Consider the following 22,147-nt stretch of genomic DNA (forward strand, 5'->3'; position numbering starts at 1 on the left):
TACTGTTTGCCAAGCAGGATACTTACTGTTCTGTTCGCCAAGCAGGATACTTACTGTTTGCAAAGCTGGATACTTACTGTTTGCCAAGCAGGATACTTACTGTTTGCCAAGCAGGATACTTACTGTTCTGTTCGCCAAGCAGGATACTTACTGTTTGCTAAGCTGGATACTTACTGTTTGCCAAGCAGGATACTTACTGTTCTGTTCGCCATGCAGGATACTTACTGTTTGCCAAGCTCGCCAAGCAGGATACTTACTGTTCTGTTTGCCAATCAGGATACTTACTGTTTGCAAAGCTGGATACTGACTGTTTGCCAAGCAGGATACTTACTGTTCACCAAGCAGGATACTTACTGTTTGCAAAGCTGGATACTTACTGTTCGCCAAGCAGGATACTTACTGTTTGCCAAGAAGGATACTTACTGTTTGCCAAGGATACTTACACTATAAAACGCAGATCGGAAGAGATCTTTTCCAGACGTGGTTTGTGTGCGAGTAATTGCAGAATTGCGGCAGTGTATGGTTGATTGCGTGCAGCGTAATGTCTCAGGGAGACATCAATTATTGTTTCAATGTATGTTTTAAATCTCCTTTACTTTTTACGACTGAATTTTATTTCTTACACTGTTTCTTTAATTGTTTTTAAATCTCCTTTTCTTTTGCCTTATGTTTTGATGCTTTTAATGGTTTTATGTGAAGCACTTTGAATTACCTTGTTGTTGAAATGTGCTATACAAATAAACTTGCCTTGCCTTGCCTTACTGTTTGCCAAGCAGGATACTTACTGTTCTGTTCGCCAAGCAGGATACTTACTGTTTGCAAAGCTGGATACTTACTGTTTGTCAAGCAGGATACTTACTGTTTGCCAAGCAGGATACTTACTGTTCTGTTCGCCAAGCAGGATACTTACTGTTCGCCAAGCTCGCCAAGCAGGATACATACTGTTCGCCGAGCAGGCACCTCTAAGGCTTTAAAGCCAAAAACAACATAAATGCAAAGAATCCGTGATGTCATCATGACAGCATTCTATCCATGGAATCCTTGATGGCATCGTTACTATGGATACCAGATTGAATGTTTATCTTTAAATTAATGAATGTAATGATTTCTGATGATCCTTAAAATATGGCAAAGAAATTAAACTATATGTAACGATATGTACATATGTATATATATAAATATAAAAAACATAAATCCTCTTCAGATACTGATATAAATGATTGTGTCATGTTTTCAGTTGATTCGATGTAAACTAGAGTCTAACTTCTTACCTTTCTACCTGAATATTGTTTTAATTATTAACTTTAACTCCGGTGAATTAGCCGTGCGCTGCCCTTGGCCAACAGACGACCCGGAAACGTAAATACGTCACCCATCCAGGAACGAAAAAGTTGTGATGGCAAAACTATACTGTTGGTCAGACGTATTCTCGAGTTTATGTCGAAAGAAACTATCTTTGAGAATGAAACTGGATACTAAGTAGTGAAACAGTGTTTAACAATACTGGTGTTATGAATTCTGTGGCTACCTGACGTTAGCTAACGTAACGTTCTATTAGAGCAGGGGTCTCGGGATACTTACTGTTCGCCAAGCAGGATACTTACTGTTTGCCAAGCAGGATACTTACTGTTCTGTTCGCCAAGCAGGATACTTACTGTTCTGTTCGCCAAGCAGGATACTTAGTGTTCGCCAAGCAGGATACTTACTGTTTGCCAAGCAGGATACTTACTGTTCTGTTCGCCAAGCAGGATACTTACTGTTCGCCAAGCAGGATACTTAGTGTTCGCTAAGCAGGATACTTACTGTTTGCCAAGCAGGATACTTACTGTTCTGTTCGCCAAGCAGGATACTTACTGTTCTGTTCGCCAAGCAGGATACTTACTGTTCGCCAAGCAGGATACTTACTGTTTGCCAAGCAGGATACTTACTGTTCTGTTCGCCAAGCAGGATACTTACTGTTCGCCAAGCAGGATACTTACTGTTTGCCAAGCAGGATACTTACCTCCCTCCCTCTCTGCTTGCTTGCTTGTCTGTCTGCCTCCCTCCCTCCCTCTCTGCCTGCCTGCCTCCCTCCCTCCCTCTATTATAATGTAAAGAAGTTACATTGTATTAGAATGTAACTTCTTTACATTCTATTAGAATGTAAAGAAGCTACATTGTATTAGAATGTAGCTTCTTTACATTATATTAGAATGTAAAGAAGTTACAGTGTGATGATTCTATTGAAGTTATTCCTTTTTTAAATGTTTTAGACGAGTCACTTATCACTTTAAAAGAGTGATTATAGTTGATTTAACTTACAGACATGAGATTGATCTTCTCATGTCACTCTCTTTATACAATGATATAAATTCATCCCCGTTTTATTGATATCTTACGAAGTTACTCTTCATTTTTTGTGCTTTTTTTCCTGCAAAAGTCCAGCAACATGAGTCTGTTTTGGCTTGTTACATGCATACTGTCTTTTCAAAATAAACTTCCATCTTCACAGGAAACAAGTAAGGTTTAGGCGATGAAACTACTTAGTTAGGTTTAGGAAAAGATCGTGGTTTGCATTAAAATATCTACGGAAGTGGCGTTGCTTAAGTACGGAAGTCACGTCACAAATAAATCAACATTGGCTTCTCGTTTCACACACGGCACAAACTGCGGCCTCCTGGAGGAAACACAGTGTTAGTTTGACCCATCCACCTCTCCTCATCCCACCCGTCCTGTGTGGAATGCTACTCATGTAGTCGCCCGCTAGCTATAGCATGTAGCATCCTGGCATCACTGGGAATCAAAACACCGCGGCTTTGAGAGCACTTGTTTGCAATTGCGCATTAACGTGATTAACCAATGATTTAACTTGCTGCTAGGACCACTGGTTCACCAAACCTGCTTGCTTGCAGTCTGTGTTCCACCACAGTCCCAGACGCTGCTCTCATGATTCATTTTGTTTCTAAAGATAGATTTGATTTTGTAGCGAGTAACGAAGGTTTCAGGGGAAATGTATCGGAGTCAAAGTATCAGTTTTCTTTGCAAAATGTAGTGACGTAAAAGTAAAAGTCAACAGAACTATAAGTAGTAAAGTAAAGTACAGATATCCAAAAAAACGACTTAAGTACAGTAACGAAGTATTTATACTCCGTTACGATACACCACGCCCATGATGCATTGGGTCGTGTCTGTATCAGAGGATGTGTTGCTGACTGGGTTTGATCTGAGACCACGCACAATGGAATAACATGACATCCATCCTAGTGTCATTCAGATCTGTGCTGTTTGAGCAGCTTCTGAAAAAATATATTCGAAAACATCTTGTGTGTAATAAATAATGTGTGGATTATCCTTTGCACACTAGTATAGTATTGTAAGTTGTGCGTCCAGAACAATCCATGGATACACACAGTTTTATCTCTTCTTTTACACATTCAATGTGACTTCTGTCATGTTAATAGTTTGTCATCTGCAGGCCACAGTGTTTATTATTCCCCCTGATCACCAAGGCATTTAAGAACAACTTTTAAAATCCAAAAGTCTTGTTCACTGTTGTGTTTTATGGGATTTAAATATTCAAATTATTGTAAGAGGAGATACATTTTGAAATCTTGAGCTCCATAACAGAGACATTTCAATTTGTTATTCTAGCTCTAAAAGTACAAAAGCAATAAAAATGCTTTATTTATTCACCTCGCTCAGAGGCCTCCGTACCATAATAACCGTATTTTAACAATGACCAGCTGAAGTCAAACGGCAGCTAGTAGCGCCACAGTTTTACACTCTGGCTCATGTTATCACAGTTTCATAAGCGTGTAGGAGAACTACAGTGGCCTTCAGGTAACGTAACAACAGGAAAGGCTCTCTCTGTGTTTGATTTGTCCGTTCTGGGCTTCTGTAGAAACATGGCGGTGCAACATGATGGACTCTTTGAAAAGGACCTGCTGCCTTTATGAATATGAAGGGCTCATTCTGAGCGAACAAAAAACACACATTCACTAAGGAAAGAATAGTTAGGAATATTATATTCCATTTTTGCTAATCGATCTCCTGCAATGCTACACACTGTAATGTGTGTACTCTGTAAATGTACTCTGTAAATGTACTCTGTAAATGTACTGTAAATGTACTCCCTTAAGGAGTACATTTATTTTACGAAAGTGTCTCTGTGAAAGTCCCACCTCTCACTTTATATTTAAAAAGCTCTCGGCTCTATTTTTTTTTACAATAAATACATATTATAATAGGTACATAAAACATATAATTTCTACCAGTAGAGACACATTTTTCAATCTGAATTACTGTTTAAAATCGGAAAAGTCTGGATCATGAAAAAGTCCTCGCTGACACAAACAGCTTATTTTCTTGATTATACTGAACCCCTCAGGCTGTAAAAAGCCTAGTCTGTCAAATGTGCTCACATCTGAGAGCTGGATGTCCCAGGCCGTAAAGATAGCCATGTTATAATACCTCCCAGTCTGAGTGTGCTCAGTGTGTGTTAATAACATGTGACTGCATGTGTTTGCTCTCGTAGGGCCGAGGCTTTCAGACAGGAGGTGTAAACACCCTCCACAGACTGAAAACAGGGATTATGCAGATTTTGAAGCAAAGGCTGGGAGGGAGGGGTCAGCATCACGTTTGTGATCATTTGGCTTTTTTCATGAGCATCTTTTTTATATGTTGTCTTCTGTTGTTATTTGAAATTAATTTCAAGAGGATCCTATACTGTGGATTTTAAAAGTGTATCTGTTTTTTATATCACCTAATTTTCAAAGCTAGTCTCGAATGCTTCAGAGTGTGATTTTCAATAATTTTTGTCACTGTGCAGTTTTACATACAGGTTCACAACAATGCATTCTGGGTATGTGATTCCACTCTGCTCTGTGGCAGAATGAGCACAGTTGATACAATCAGGATTTAATGTGGAGGTAGACCGATAAACAATGTGCCACCTTACTACACACACATTTCCTTCCCCCAAACCTCCTCCCTCCCACCACCTACTTCTGTCCTCATGAATATTGGGGAATTAATGTATGCCGGGAGGGAGGAGGGAGGAGGCAAGGACAAAGGGAGAACGAGAGGAGAGTGAGGGAAGAAAGGGAGGGGGGGCTAATATCGTCACAGGCCTGGCAGTGCGCAGCCTCAGTGTGAGCTGGGCTGGCTGCCTATTGATTGGAAAGCAACGGGCTGTGGGAGGACACATAAGGGTAGCTGTGGGCTAACGGGTGAGGGGAGGGATACAGACCGAAGCTCACACCACCATCTTCACGTCCCTGATTCTGTTTCTCTGGCGTTCTCCCTGGAATGACTGTGACTGCTGCTGCTCGTCGGTGGGTTTTGCAGCGGAGGGAGGCTTAGGCACAAATTCTCCTCTTCTGAGAAGATCCTGCCGACACACCAAACCAGAACAATAGCGGCACATCTACCGCAGGTAATCTGTTTTCCTGTTCTACATCCTGCTGGTCCTTCTCCCAGCCCTGACCTCCCTGAGGTCCTCCTTGTTGTGCATCATCTTCCCTCCATCCCTGCCTTGTAACCATGGTTTCCTCCATCTCTCCTTCTTCGCTCTTCGCTGCTCTTTTCTCCCTCCCCCACTCTCCTCTTTTCTTTTTTCTCCCTCTGATGAGCTGATGACATGCACTTGCTTGATTTCCATTTCTGCTATGGCGGCCAGAACAATGATTTGAATTGGAATCTGTTCCAGTTATATTTGTGTGGGACAGAATGATTCCACAGGCATTTTCAATACAAATATGATTTTGGTTAAGCAGGGGTCATACTAGATGTGAACAATGATTTCATTTCATATTCATGATACACAGCAGATTGTTTTAAATAGCACTTGTATATGTGTCGGCATTGTTCTTGTACAAATAAGGTTCTTTATTCAGAATTAAAGAAACCAACACGTTTCTTCAACAAGACTTTCTTCATATAACAAGCATGATGGTGTCATCGATGCTTTCCAGATCTGCAGTGGAATCGGTGTTGGATGTATTGTGTGGTCATGTAGTTGTGCTCACCCCTCCCACGGAGTGATGAGTGTGTTGGCTCCATGCATTAAATGACCTCTGATGAACCCTCGTGATTGGCTCTTTTTTAGACCTGCGTTCTTGTGGAGCACCTGCGACCACCACCACCTCTCGCTGTGAAGGTCACATACCCAAAAGAAAAGGTTGACACACATCCCAAACACACACTATTGCAGACATTCGATCCCTGCACATCTCAAACAACATGCTGCTGTCCGCTTTAATGTGGATGCTGTGATTCCACTCCCTCTCTTCATGCTAGAAGAACATATCCCAGAGTCAATGGAGCGAGCAGTAAACAGACAGGATGCAGCATGACTGAGTGCTGTTAGCAAATTCAATTTGTCATTTTTTCACCCTGTCAAATTTTCAAGCAACAGTGCATCAGTGCCAAAAGTCCCAGTGGCAAGGTTAGAGTCTGCCGCTAAGGCTCCTTATTTGAGAGACCAAATAACCTGAATTGGATCTGTTGACGGACAGGATTTATTCAACATGGAGTCACTTTCTCGGCAGAGACATTACAGATAAACTCCAAGACAAAGATGAAGCAGAGGCAATTCAAAAAGGAAACACAGCAGTTTTGAGAGGGCAGAGCTGTAGGGAGAGAGCGGACGAGACTCTCAGCACTTTGCTGAGTGGAGTGATGGGAGGAAGAGGCTGCACAAGCTTATTTTTAAATGGGCTCCTCTGTACTCACCCACTTAGGCCAGGCCACGGTCCAGCAAAGCACCAAGGAGGACGTTTAGGCTTCAGTAGTGTGACGACGCTGCGTCAGACAACCTGACCGAGGTACACGAGGAACTTCTCTAAAATGTCTGACTGCAGCATGTCCTGCACAAGAATGATGCCGCTTCATTTTGCAGGTTTACACCCATTCATGCTGTTTAATAAGATTACATTTCATTTTCAATTACAAATAGCTCAAGTGGCAAAATGGAAAAAGTGTTTCAGGGCATTATTTCATTATATGCACGATCAATATTCTGTTATCATAAAACCATCATTAAAAAAACATCATTAAATTAGATGAACTATCAAAACGTTACAAGCAAAGGAATTGGGAAGTTTGGAAACAAGGAATATCTTTACCAATAACAGACCTCGAGACTTCTTGGCTCCCCATGTGGTGATATGGCCCATAGAAGCATCGGAGCTACTGTGGAGATGGGAACTTGATTTGGTATAAAATCAGAGAGGTGGAACATATTTATAATGATGACCAGAGTGTTTCCTCTACTCCAGTTTATTGAAGTATTAAAGGTAGCAAGTCCATTCTTACCCCAAACATGTTTGTAAGAGTTCAACAAGAAATGATAGAGATTTGTTTTACTGCTAATTCAATAGACCATGGGACGACAGTTTCACGAGTGTAACTAGAGAGAATGTGTTGTGTTTTTTATGTGGGAGTCCTGAGTTGTCCTCTGCACATACCTGAGAGTGTCAACTCCTTTGTCTGTTCACCGTGAGAAAGAAAAAAAGCTTCCCACCAGTCCATGAACTGTAATTATTGAACAGCACAAACTAACAATGAAACCACTAAGATTTCATCATTTCAATATCCTAAAGAAGAAGAATCTTACATTTAAATATCTCCACCATCTAGCTCCACCCATTTTAAACACATTCATAACTAGACGTCACCGTTCCATCACTAACACCAGAAGTATATCAGAAGGAAACGGTAGGACTTCAAGCAAACTGCATTCTCAATTAAAGGCACAACCCTGTGGAATTCAGGATTTCAAAATGTTCTCTATTACAGTCAAGTCCAGGATAGGAATTGTAATGGTGACACCGACTAGTCATTATTTATGAACTCAAGTCAATGCTGTAAAGGTTTTCTGTTGTTTGTTTCATCTGAATCTTCGTTAGTGTGTCTGTTATAGACGTGTACAGTACATCGGACACTGCTCCGGAAACTCCCTGTTCCTTTGCACTTGTCCCTTACAAATAAACTAATAATTGAAAAATGGATACACAAAGCATTAAAAACCAAGCTAAATGAACTTGGACCTCCTGATTTCCTGTCTCTTTGTAAGGTGCTATATTTAGGTTTCATACCTTTTCGATTATGTTTAGAAGTAGTTTTTTGAAGTGTGTCCCAGAACCTCAAAAGTGCTTTGGGGCGTATAATTGTGATGTAAGAATGTATCATGGGAAGTACACTAACATTTGCAATTGATACTTAAAATGAGATTGAAGATGAGTCCATCCCTCAGAAGCAGAATCATTCTCAGAGCAGCATTATAATTATCTGACTCCATTTATGACACAATTTATTGAAAGATAGAATTTTACACCCAGATATATTTATGTTTATCTATCAAACCCCTGGAAGGACCACTTGAGCAGCCATGAAGACGATCCTTACTGTGATATATTCTACACTATGACAGTTCATGCTTTCATGTCAGAATCTTGGAAACCTCATCTGTTTAAATCCCAGGAGACGTAGTTAATTAATGTGGTTTACCAGTAGAGCCAACTGGTCCGGTCCCCTTTGGGACCTGGTCCCCTTCTGGCACATCTACCTCCATCTCCTATTTGTGTAGACAACATGGTGCCATTCCACATGAGGTGAGGCAGGCATGATTGAGGAGACTCCAGATAAATCCTTGTGGTTGTTGGTGGATCGAACAGATGAGGACTTCTGAGCTCTTTCTCATCGGGTCTTTCCCTTTAAAACACGTTTTCTGAAGCCAGTGGTGTTAGGTCTTTACAACCGGCCCAGTGCATGTTATTATAGCGGCCCTGGTCACGTGCTTCTTCTTCTTCTATTTGTAAGGCATGACTGCTCGCTCGGCTTGCAGATGTGCTCAGTTTGCCAGTCTTGCCAGATTTTGCCCCTTAAAGCTACAATCTGACAATCTCAATATGACAAAAATACCAAAATAAAATAAAATTTGTCTTGTTGAATAGTTCACTTTACAGTTCATAAATAGTTTTTATAGTTTATGTAGAACATCATTGTGTTATAGGTTGCTACCGACTATTTTTTCCCAAAATGCAAACCATGGATGAAGAAGGTTTTGCCTTCTAGAGAGTTAATAGCAAATGGCCCCAAAGGGAAACTTACAAGTTTGTCCTTGGACACAGTTGCGTTACCAACATAATAGTTTGGATGGATTAGCCAATGCATTGTTGGACCTCACTATTCCACATTGCCTCTGTATTGCCCATAAGTGTATTGTCCTGGCTGCAACAGTTGCAATATCTCATTAAACAGCTGGTGATGACATCTGAAGCACTAGTTTTATAAGCTGTGCTGACTTAGCAAACAAAAGTGCATCAAACACTACAGTATATGCCCACTCTCTCTCTCTGTGCAGGGCACAGAGATTAACAGACGGGGGTCACCATGGAAGCCCCTCTCGTGTGTTTGGATGAGGAGTTTGAGGACCTCCGGCCCTGCCGCATGGATGAGCTGGACCACCCGGCGCTCAAACACACCTCTTACTCCACCACCACCACCGTCCCCCTGGCCTCTATCACCCGCGAGGACTTCTCAGAGCTGGAGAACTTCTCTGAGATGATGAGCTTCAAGTCGATGGAGGACCTGGTGAATGAGTTCGACGAGAAGCTCAATGTGTGCTTCCATAATTACAACACCAAGACGGAGGTCCTGGCGCCCATACGCAACCAGTCGCACAACCAGGAGGATGAGCAGAGGCTGCAGGATGAAGAGTGAGTGGCCACAGTAGATGTTGTTTGTCAAAATATTCATCGTATTTTGTGACATTTGTCAGTCTGTTAATATGTATTTTCAAGCCTTCAATGTGCATAACTGAGGTCTTAATTGATCTGATAATGCTCAGTCTGAACTGGCACGTCTAGTTCATCAAAAAGCATTTGCATCAGTATTCTTGGCTTAAAAATAGATAACTTGACAATACAAACAGTATCTACCAGTATGTTCCAGTATTTTCAACAAAATACCTACATTTGGTTGCATTTGGGCTTTGTGATGCAGCCTGGAACAAAATAAAGTGATCAAAATGACCACAAATATAGAGTCATCATATAATACCACAGCCGAGACTATTCCTCCAGCCTTTTATGTTAATTGCACACTAACATAGGCATTGAGCCGCCATCAATACCATGCACAGCACACCCACAGCACACCACACGACAAAGGCCTAAATATGTCCACACACAGACCCGGTCCGTCAGCAGCATGACCCCACCCTCCCCGGCTCCACGGTCATGCTGAATTATTCAATGTGCAGCGCTGTACGCCTCAGTTAGCTTTGGCTCTATCGGTGTGTCTCCGTCTCTGCCTCTCCACCAGCTGACTGCCAGATCCTCCTCCTCTCGCTAGCAGGCTCTGAGGCGGAAACACACACGTCTTCACACTGTGGGGATATGAATCATGCTAAAAATAGCCCCACCGTAGGTGGAAGAGGAGATCTTTACAGATGGGAATCACATCATTCTTCAAACACAATTAAATTGCTTTTAAAAAGAGTTTGTATTGATGACTTGAGCTTTGACTGAGTAGACCACGGAGCTGATGGTGGATGTGAGTCCTGCAGTACTACAGTAATCTGCATGTTAGGCCCAAGACATGGACCTACTGCCTTACACTGATTTGTTGAGGCTCTGATTAGGAAACCAGTACAGATATGTCCCAGTCAAACATAACTCTTGTCATTAACAATGACTCATTGTTCCTCCCTGTTCATAACGATTCTCATAATCCATCAAATCAAGTGAGTCTCAATCACTAGATATGTATTCACCTCAAGCAGCTATTAATAGAAACTAAGACCGTACTGATGTTCATAACACGGAGGCATGTTATGTTAAATGTCTAGTCTGATTTAAAGACTCTTGTGGACCCACATAGATAATCAGCAAAAATGTGAATCTGCTGTTTGGCTGAAAACAGTCTGTAGCTCATTTTGGCCGAATGCCCAGTTGCTGATTTCTCTTCAGGCTGAGGGCCAAGACATACAGCAGGACAGCTTTGTGACATGGAGTTCCAGTTCCTGCTGGCCACCGTCACCAAACACGTCCCTCTGTTACGCATGTTCTTTGTGTGTTGTTGTGGTTAGTTTAGCGGAGATTACTGATTCGATTTTTTTTAAATGTCTTTTTATGAGGCAAGTGACATTTTATTTAACGTGTTCAGTTTCAAAAATGATATGTTTGAAATATACTCAGTTTGATGAAAAGACCAATTTCATTATCGTTCCTTACACAGCAGCTATAAAAAGTTACAGCCGGCCTGTTAGCATAGCTTAGCATAAAGACTAGAAACAGGGGGACAGCTAACCTGGCTCTGTCCAAAGATAAAACATCCAGCCATGAGATAGTCTCGCATAACCCCCCATAAAACCACACATTCTCATTTCACAAGTAAGCAGATGTGTTTAGCTTTGGACTGAGCCAAGCAACTTTCCCACAATTTCCTGTGTTTATGCGAAGCTAAGCTAACTGTCTTTAGCTACATGTTAAGCAAACACAATCTTCTCCTCTAACTCTCAGAAAGAAAGTGACATTTTCTCATGTCCAGAACTGTTGTGATGACTTTTCTACTGTTAGTTCATATTTTTTATTCTAGTTTCACTATTTTATCAGCGGTGGTATTTCTGTCAAGATGATAAAAGTTAAGAATAACTGTTGTATGTGCAATCTGCAGCAGCTGTGATTGTTTTTTAGAAACAAATCCTTTGGTCTGTGTATGATTTGTTTTCTTTGTGTGAACCAGGTTCATTTTATAGCACTGTTCCACACTAACTGCCGTAAAGGGGAATTACACTTTGACATAAACATTTAAGGAAGCAAAATGGAACAATTACAAAATTCCACAGCACAAAAGGAATTCTCTGACATGGAAATGTTTCATAAGATTCATTTAATTTCCATTCTGGACAACATTTGTTCAATTCAATGTATTTTATTTTTGTATAGCCCAAAATCACAAATTACAAATTGGCCTCAGAGGGCTGTTATTGCTTCGTTTTCCTCTCAGAGCGCATTGAAACGTTGACCCTGTTCATGTGCTGGTGCACGCAGTAATGACATGCGGGCATGGCTGGTGAGGTCAGCGGTTGGCTGAATGGTGTCCAGTGTGTGTCCGGGTGTGGGCAGTGTCACTGGGAGCAGGCCTGAGCCAACCTCTTAGCGGAGGAGGAAAAAAACCACAAAGGAGACTTCTCTCCCAGTTTGATGTCATTCGTCCTCGGACAGACGCTTGCGCCGGGTTGCAGTCAGAGTCCACTGGCACAATGATGTGAGAAGCTTTATCTAATCTCTGCTAAGGATACCTTTTACTGAGTAGTAAGCTGCTTTTTTCTGTTGTGCATTGTTCCTCTGCAGCTGCGTATTGACCACCATCATTGACTTGCCACCTTGAAATATTGACTATGTTGCAGGCTGCTGAAGACAGGACTGAGTAGGCCTCCTTGTAACCAGGGAGATGAAACAACACACCGAACTTTGGCCTAATGCTCTTATATAATATATTACTACAGCGTGTGTGGATGCACCAGCTTCAGTCCTTTAGAGTTGAGGCCAGAATAGGGTCTTGATACTTGTTTCTTTATTTCTCTGTGGTTCTTGCCCTTGCTTACATGTTTGTGTCTGTGTATTGCGTTGCAGTGTGTGGGATGCTCTAACCGACAACTACATCTCCACCTGGGACGGCACCGACTCAGAGGGACTCAACGGCAATCTTTCTGAGCAGGAGGTACATGTCACATCACATCTTTCTATTTGGTTTAGATCTGCTGTTAGCCTAATCATAAGTAGCTTTCTTTTTTATTTTGGAAAGAAGAATTTCATTGGGTATTACCTTTTACCCACGTTTCTTTTTCAACCACAAGTAGCATTATTTTTCCTTTGAGGTGCCAAACCGAGTAGATGGCTGCTTCATTTTCTCTGAGGCTTGATCTCATGCTGACTCTTAACGACGTGCTTGCCCAACCTTGACTGGTCTGCCATTCAGCAGAGGCCTCCCTCTTTCGCCCCTCTCTTAATTGGCAGTCAGTCCCATACAAGCTGGACAGCAGGCACTTAGCAGTCAGGGCCATGTTTCAGCCTCAGAGGGTTCTTGTGAGAATGCATCATGGTGCTCAGATCCTGCCTTCAGTTGAGTGGTTGGTATTCTCTCTCAATCAAAAAGATTATACCAGAACAGCCTGTGCACACTTTTAATTCTTTTATTTTTCAACAAATATCAAATGGCAAACCTTTCAATGTACTTTATCACTACTATGCTGAATCAATAATTAGCAGGACACTCAGGCAAAGCCTTCTTCCACGCTAGGAACTGTAGTTTGGCGCAGCAGTGCTTTGAGCTAAATGCTAACATTGGCAACGTCCCTATAATGACTTTTAACATGTTCACCATCTTAGTTTAGCATGTTAGCTGTAGAGTTAGTTTCCTGTATTTGTATCCACCCACATGTTGTTCATAACACTTCCAGATGAGGTGGAGGGATGGAGAGAGAGGCAAACACACATACCACGACCACTCTGGAGACAGGAAGTGGATACCAGAGTTCTGATATGCGTCATCTTTGATATGGAGTACAATGTCATGTTGTTGACCTGATGATGGTGCTCGATGAAACATTGAGGGATCACCGTTGTGATTTCAATTCCTCCTGAGAGGAACATGAAAGTCTGAACCAAATTTCAGTTGTTGGTGTCGTTAGAGGAAAATTTGGCCACCTCCAGTTCTGAAAAGTGAAGACAAAGCTTCACGTGTTAAACTTGCATTCTCTCTAGTGTCCACCAGGGGGCGACTCCTCTGGTTGTATAGAAGTCTATGAGAAAATGACTCTACTTCTCTCTTGATTTATTCCCTCAGTAAACATTGTAAACATGAGTTTATGTCTCAATCTCTAGTTTCAAGTCTTCTTCAATACAGCATGATGTTCATTTAGTACATTATGGTCCATTTAGAGTCACACAGACCATAAAGCAGGGGATGCTTTAGGGCGGGGCTACATAGTGATTGACAGGTTGCTGCCACGGTGTTGTCCGGTCTGGGAGTTGACTGGGAGTTGTCTGGGAGTTTTCCTCTTACAACTTTAACCCTTTCACCGTGTGTTTAAGTTCATGAAACTTAATTGTAACATTTCGGTCTATAAATCTCTTGTTGAGTGTTCAGTTGTACTTAGCTTCACTCTCTCGTGCCTCTTCTGGTTGCAAAATACCAAGATAATGACAGCCAAAAAGTTAAATTCAAGGTTTTAAAACCGTAGTCCACAAACCAATGGGTGACATCACGGTGACTACTTGTACATTCTGTGGTCTCAAAGTCATTAGGATACAACATCTGGGAACAATGAATGTTTCGGTCTGGACTGGTAGATGGACATCGCCATCCCTAAAGCCAATGTCACAGATGTCTTCACATTACAGTTAACTTCACATCACACTGCATGAAAGTCATATTATAATTTATAATTAATAAATAAGATACAAACTATTGAAATGCTTGGCATATGAAATAGTCTTTTAAAGTGATACTAAATAATGTAAAACCTTTCAAATATTAAAGCATGAGACTTTCAAATGAGCATGACTGATCTCTCCCAGCGCAGTTCTTTTGGAAATTGATTGTGGATTTTGTTTATTATTCCAGCGCAGATAGGCCATTTATGACTCTTGTTCGCCTCATTTTCTTCGTCAGACACGCTGTCACAGCCAATCTGTTTGTTGTTCACACGTTTCTTCTCATATTCTGCAGATCCACGAAAAAGAGGAGGAGGAGATGAATGAGAAGAATGACAATGCCAACTGCCTGAAGGAAGAGCCTCTCATCACAGCTGATCAGGTGTGTGTGTGTATATAAGATCATACAGCAGTTTGAGTGTCCTGTTTTTGATAATGAGGAAAAGGAAACCAGGGTGTGACATGAGACTCTGCATGGATCCTTCTCATCTTTTACCTGACACCTTTTTTGTTTAAAATCATTTAGTTTGTTGGAATTACCATAACCTTCTTTTAGACATTTTAAAATCAATTGTAAATGCCACAGGTAACCAGTGCAGGGAGGCCAGAATGGTGGGAATGTGCTTCATTGTTCCAGATCATGTAAGAGCCCCTGTATTTTGCACAAGCTGGCAAGTTAATTTATTTCTAGGGCAATCCAGTGATAAGGAGTTCTGGTAATCTAGATGGCTGGAGACGAAGGCACAAGAAAGGGTTTGTCCATCACACAGTGAAAGACAGCAGCTCATCTCTGCATTGCTCCTGGACAAATATAACGTTAGCATAAGAAAAGGAGAAAGGAAAGGACCAGGAATAGACACCTGAGGAACCCTAGACACTAACCTTGCATTGCTAGATGTGCTATTCCCATTTTGATTTGGTCTTTTTCGCCGGCATACTTTTTAAAGAGGTGCTCTTCATGTCCAGTACGACAGCGTGGCGTGTTGGACTGCTCTTTTATCGTGCTGGTACAGGACATAGACAGACGCCTAAATCCAAGTCTGCCTCTAAGTAGACATCAATAATGGATTTAAGTTACATCTACACTTATACAGGAGGCTTCTGGCATTTCAGTGGCCACACTCGACTGACAAATGGATGCTTATGGATGTGTGTGTACTTACTTCTGTCTCCTAATCTCTTTCCTGTCCATTCACCTGTCTCCCTGTATCCTTCCATCTCTCTTTCGCTCTCTCCACAAGGTCATTGAGGAGATAGTTGAGATGATGGAGAACTCTCCGGATCCCGGCGAAACTGAGGAAGAGGATGAAGAGGAGAGCAGCCACTGCTCCTCCAGAACCAACCCCTCCCTGCTGGAGGAGATCAGGCAGCTGTCACAGGCCTCCAACAACAACTGCTCCTACGAAGGTCAAAGATAATCCGTTTCTGTTTTTAAAAAAATATGAATGAATGCAACTTGCTAACTGACACGAGGGCAGCGGTTAATGAGAGTCATTTGTAAATGTCCTCAGCTGGTCTGGGAGGTGAACATGCTGCAGTTCTGTCAGAACATTGCTCCTTTTAGAGCTGCTTATGCGATAGTGAATCTTTTCTGGCCAAGCCTTTAGGCTACAGGTTAAAACCCCAGCCAACAGAGTCCTTGCCATAGGCATCTCTATTTATAGAAGATCCAACAGGAAGGCCAGTTATGATGAGTGCATAGACAATGGTCAAGCATGGTCAGGGACAAACATGCACAAATGGCAATATACAGTATGTCCATCTTATGTAACAAGTTGTTAAATCTCATATTCACTGTCCAAATCTTAATTTTGGGTAGAGATTGAAGGTGATCAGTAGTCATGGTTACTTCAGTCAGGTTTGGATTTAGTGATCCACATGGTCAGACTAGTCATGTCATTCCAGCAGGTCCATGAAGAGTTCAAGAGAACGAGGTGCTTTCTGCCGAAAGGCGCCGTGTCGCTGAACACAGTGGAGATCGACGTGGTTCCTCCATCTGAGTCGGAGTATGTCCTGTCCACTGTGGGAATGGGAACTGGATATATTATTTATTTACATGTCCATATATATATATATATATATATATATATATATATATATATATATATATATATATATATATATATATATATATATATATATATATATATATATATATATATACATATATATATATATACATATATACATATATATATATAGATATCTCTCTCTCTATATATATATATAGAGAGAGAGAGAGAGAGAGAGAGAGAGAGAGAGAGAGAGAGAGAACTTTACCATATAATTGTATTGTGCTGATTATGTTAATTGTATTTACCATTATTATACATAACCATTCCCTGAAATTCATGTTGTAATGAATGTGCACATGTATAGCACCTTGTACCTCTGGTTTTGAATCGTGCAGTAGAAATAACTTACTTACTTGCTTGATACTTAAAAATGCAACAAATCCATAAATGTTGACGAAATACATTGTTTTCATTTTAACACACAACTAGCTTGATGTAAAAAAAATGAATAGATAAATCTTGATTAACATTTTAGTGCAGCAAAGATTGAGAGTCTAAGCCTATTGTATACTCTGTACTCTGAACTGTAACGTTATTTCAAATCAATGGAACCATTTTAATAATGATACAAGTTCCAATTTTGATGAAGTGGCATGAGTTGTCACTTGATAATGTCAGTGGTTCTCAACCTCAAATCTTCTCCTTTTCCTTATCAAACACTAGCGGGAGCCTTTACAAACGATTCAGATGAAACAATCTGTAAAGTTAGAATCACCCTGTGAATGAACTGCCCACATGATGGACATATAATATGTGACAAAAAGACAACAAAGAGTTTGGAATGACTGATGTGAAACAGCTGTTACCACCTCTCATGGTCTTATTTGTAAATGAATGATAATGCCACAGAGTCAGAGAGACCAGATCGTGTTGTCAGCAAAGACAGTCTTTGTTGATGAGTCCTGCTCGAGTCTGCCTAAATATTACTTTGGCACTTTTGTACCAAATTACTGCTCCAATGATTTAGAGCATTATGTCTGAACCGATGTGTAAGAAACAAAATAAACCCAACCATCCCCCCCCCCCCCTCATCTTCTCTGCAGGCCTGAGCCTGATGCCCAGCTCGGCACTTGGCGAACTGCTGCAAAGGGTTGAGGCCGCCATCCTGGAGTACTCAGAGGAGCTGGTCAGCCAGCTGGCTCGGCGTGAGGAGCTGGAGTTCGAGAAAGAGGTGAAGAACACGTTCATCACGGCCCTGATGGAGGTGCAGAACAGGCAGAAGGAGCAACGGGACAGCAGCAAACGCCGACGCCGGGACAAGGCCCTGAGCCTGCAGGGGGGGATGCCGGCACCGGTGAACGGAGGGAATACCGCCTCCACGGGCAACACGGAGAAGACAGCGAGCATGCCTGTCAAGGTGAGGGGCAGGGAAGGGTGGCCGTGTATGCTTTACACACCTTTGAATTGTTGATATGATGTCAGTGTGTTTACTGTAAGTCCATTCACACAAGAGTTTTGCTCTCATCAATGTTAACTATGCCACAACTATGGTGCTGTGCCAATGTGCACTGTGGTTTTCACTGAGTTCAATTAGAAAGAGGTGAACCCAAGGTGCCTGACAACTCTCCCGCCCTCTGACTGTTAGCATAATGGATCTTAGGCCCATTAGCCTCTAAGTATCTTCCAGGAAAGATCCTAAAGTGACCATTGGTCTGCATACAGTAACAGCCCAGTCCAGTCTATCTAATGGACTTTCCCGCCATGCATTGCAGCAGCAGTGTTTTTATGTGGTGACTGCTGGGTCCCTGAGTAATTAGTAAAGTAATTTGAATATACAGATGGCTAAATGATGCAGATGCAAGATAAACAATAAAGCAAACAGCATCTCACGTGATGTCATGTTTGTGTGAGCTGCTGCGATGTCTGTACTGTAAAAGATCAGCTCGGTGAAGGAGGTGATGGTTAGTACGTCGTATTAACGCTCGGTGTTTGTGTCCTGGTTGTGACCGGCAGCGTTTCAGCATGGAGGGACTGTCTAACATCCTGCAGACGGGCATCAGACAGACATTTGGAAGCACAGGGAATGAGAAACAGGTAAGGTCAAAGGTCACACGCTAGTTCATCATGTAATGCAATCATAATGGTTAGACACTCGACTTTGGACAACTGTGTTTCCTAACAATCACTTACCGTGATGAATGAATCAAAAAACACATGCCCACAGATGATTCAACTGAATAACTTATGCAGGTCATTTATTAATTATAGCTATATGTATCTGAAAATGTGGTTGCAGTTTTAAAGAAACATGTACCTCCATGACAGACTGAAGATATATAATAAACTGCTACTGTATAGTCGTACTACTTGAATATAGTGAGGTTACCACTATACATGACAGCTGCAGTGTAACTCATTTACAGCAGGAAGGGGCTGTACCAGCTGTGCTGTGGCAGCCTGTGCACTGGCCCTTTAAGGTCACGGGCCTAAGTGCAGTAGTATATGTACACCACTGCCCCTGTCCAATGCAAAGATGAGGTCATACAGAGAGATAGTTGGTCTACTGTACGTAATTTGATCTCTGTTGATAGTGTTTGCAATATGCTACGGTACACTGCAAGAAACGTCCCAGCTTTTGCTTTTTTTGACTTATAAATCAATTCAGCAGTTTTTGTTTCTCATGTGATTGTTATTGAAAATATACAGCAAGTCTGTTTTTGCTCCAGTCTTTGCAGGCATTACTGGATGTAAACAAAGCAGCATCATTTTACAGCAAGTTATAACTTATTTATTAGTTACGCTAGATCTTCAAAACGATCCGTCCTAAAAACACAGCCCAGTGTTGTCAACTCAAGATTTTGTTTCTTTTTTTGACAGCATTTGATTTGATTGTTGTTGGGATATCATTTCAATAAATATCAGCAAAAAAGGTTTCTAAAATCCATAACCCACTATAGCTTTAAGACCAAACAATACGTTTGGGAGTGATCGCAGGTTTGAATATTGTGCACATTTAGATCATGCATGTGCCTTTAACCTCCCAGTCAGTTGATTTCAGTGTACAGACTGACATGCTTTACTGACATGCTTCACTTACATATTCACTTAAATTAGCATAGCTTAGCATAAACACTGAAAAAAGGACTGTGCCTGGTACTGAACCTTCAAGACTCACTCTAGAGCAGTGATTCTCAACTGGTGGGGCCGCGACCCACTTTTGGGTCGCGGACCCGTTTTCAGTGGCCTTTGCCTGACAAAAAAAAAAGAAAAGTGATTTTATTTTGAAGGGCATTTGTTATGCAGCGGAATTATTCCAGCATTTACGGCACTTGTGGTGTGGGTTGTGAAAGTCAAATCATAGGACGATCTCCAAAAGAGAGAAATATCCAGAGAGACCAGAGTCATTGGACTCTGACTGGACAGACTCATAGAGGTGAATTCTTCAAACACTGATTTCTCTTTTTGGAAGATGAGAAAAATATAATATTGTGGATTTTTCACTTCACCCTGAATGGACTGAGTTTAAAGCTGCAGCGTAATTCAGTGAAAATATTTTTTCTAAATTGAATTTCATTACGTAATTTATTTTTTAATCCAGCTGTTATTTTACTTGAAATGAGAAGAACATTTATTCATGTATTTCTAATCCATCCAGTTAAATTTGAAAAATGAGAAGAATATTTGTTAAAATATAATTGATGTGTGCTTTCTTTATTTGATTTGACAGTTGTTTACTACACAGAGACGTTACTACTACTAGACGTCTTGAATATAGATATGTATAATGATGTAAATGGTATATATATATATATAAATGATTATATACATATATAATTTGGGTCGTGGGTCCCGGCTTGTCATTAAGGGGTGATGGTGGGTCCCGCAGCCAGACCAGTTGAGAACCACTGCTCTAGAGTGAAGGAGAGCTCATAAGCTCAGTTCATAGGTGAGATTCTTTAACCTCAGAACTGAAGGCAGGCTAGCTGTTGCCCCATTTCCAGTCTGAAAGCTAAGCTAAGTTAGCCTAACAGTCTGTTGAACAGACAGATATGAGACTGCAATGGATCTTTTCATCTCACTCTGACTCTGACCCCACTAAATATTTCTTGAAGTACTCGGGTTGTACTGTGTCCACATCTCTGAACATTGAACCGCTCTGTTTTCAGTATCTAAACACAGTTATTCCATACGAGAAGAAAGTTTCCCCTCCATCTGTTGACGACCTGCAGATGCTCACAAAGAGTAAGTATGCAGCCCAGAATGTTTGTATCGAGGGTAAATCCTAACAATTACTGGCTGAAAAGAGTTGATCCATCTTGTTTTCTCCCTATTAGTTCTTTATGCCATGAAGGAGGACAGTGAGAAGGTGCCTACACTGCTAACCGACTACATATTGAAAGGTAAAACAACAACATGAGTTTAAATATAAAGCCACACAGTTTAGGGAAGCCAAAAGAAGTAAACGCATTCGTGAAAATGACAGTATGATCATCTCTGATTGGACTATTGCCTTGTACATTCAGTTATTGCAAAGTTTAACTTCCTCATTCTGCTACAAGAATCATTACATGAAAGTAACTTTATTATATCTCTTCCAGTAGAGACTTATCAGTATTATTATCCACTGTTGTTCCTCTCCAGTCTTGTGTCCTACCTAAAGCACCGCTAGGCCGGGGGCCGCGTGGGACGGAGATCTCTTTTCCACCCCTCCTCGCCTCGGGCCCCGAGCTGCATGACCTCCCATCTTTTACCATTATCAACCATGGATCCTCACCATCGACATCATTGTACTCACCTCAACTATGACTCCTGCCTTTCGCTGAGCTCTCCCGCTCTCCTCCCGCACATCAAGCTCAGGCCAGACCCAACATGGCTGCCATTCGAATACTCAAACAAGTGGGACGGCCTCTCCCACTGTTAAAAAGGACTTGACTAATGGAGCATGACATGCTTTTAAATATCACAACACCACTTTGGTACAGGATACAACGTTATCGTTGCTTTCTTTTCTATACGTTACACTCTCTTTTCTTTGTTTCCTCTCACAGAATCTCAACGTTGCCAAGTTTTGACAGCTATTCATAAACTGACCTCTTAACCACTGGGTTCTGTTGATTGTCGTATTCATTGATTCATAAGTGTAAAATGAATGCATCCACACGTGATCATCTCCCTGTATTGTTTCAGATGAAAACTCATTTGAATACAAAAGCCATGCACCTTTTCTGCCAACTTAGTACTGTAGCTCCATGTGGACGACTATTACGGGTGCAGTGCAGTGCATTATAAAGCTTTTTACTTCTTTTTTGTTTGGCTTCACTATCTGAATATCCAGTGCTCTTCTAACTTTTTTGAAATGTCTTTTCATTTGTAACTAAATATTTGATATAAACTCTGTTGCTGATTTTCTACTTTGGTTTACTGTCATTCTGCCCTGTTCAGCCACGTGGAGGTGTACCACTGACTTTTCCTTGGATAGATCATCCCCTGATGAGATGAGCTCATGTAAATTAAGGCGTGCATATTTGCATATTAGCATATTTATGACTTCCTTTTGCGCCATGTAGGTGAATGTTACATCGCTAATCGCAAATTCTAATAAACATTCTACCCTAGCAGCGACTGCATCTGCTTTTTTCCGTCTTCACCTTTTGAGTTTGGCGTCGAACATCATCGATGCTGATGAGCTGATGAAGACCAGCCAGCAGC

The 22,147-nt window shown here is 41.4% G+C and overlaps 1 protein-coding gene across 4 annotated transcripts; it reads left to right on the forward strand.

Moving 5' to 3' along the window:
• Positions 1 to 5,238: 5,238 nt before the first annotated feature.
• Positions 5,239 to 22,043, forward strand: fez1 (fasciculation and elongation protein zeta 1 (zygin I); the record flags this gene model as incomplete). 4 transcript variants are annotated; one of them, XM_079283519.1, is made up of 10 exons in its annotated part: positions 5,250 to 5,413; positions 9,344 to 9,698; positions 12,621 to 12,708; positions 14,719 to 14,805; positions 15,665 to 15,830; positions 17,542 to 17,855; positions 18,452 to 18,532; positions 20,605 to 20,680; positions 20,773 to 20,838; positions 21,080 to 22,043. In XM_079283519.1, the coding sequence occupies exons 2-10, from the start codon at positions 9,373 to 9,375 to the stop codon at positions 21,094 to 21,096; spliced, it is 1,221 nt and encodes a 406-aa protein (XP_079139645.1). In that variant the 5' UTR covers positions 5,250 to 5,413; positions 9,344 to 9,372. The 4 variants fall into 4 exon arrangements, with proteins under 4 accessions (XP_079139648.1, XP_079139645.1, XP_079139646.1 ...); XM_079283520.1 differs by lacking the exons at positions 5,250 to 5,413; positions 9,344 to 9,698 and adding an exon at positions 12,167 to 12,252; XM_079283521.1 differs by lacking the exons at positions 5,250 to 5,413; positions 9,344 to 9,698 and adding an exon at positions 12,265 to 12,299.
• Positions 22,044 to 22,147: the final 104 nt, after the last annotated feature.

The sequence above is a fragment of the Melanostigma gelatinosum genome, assembly GCF_949748355.1.
Source record: "Melanostigma gelatinosum genome assembly, chromosome: 14".
Classification (NCBI taxonomy): Eukaryota; Metazoa; Chordata; class Actinopteri; order Perciformes; family Zoarcidae; genus Melanostigma; species Melanostigma gelatinosum.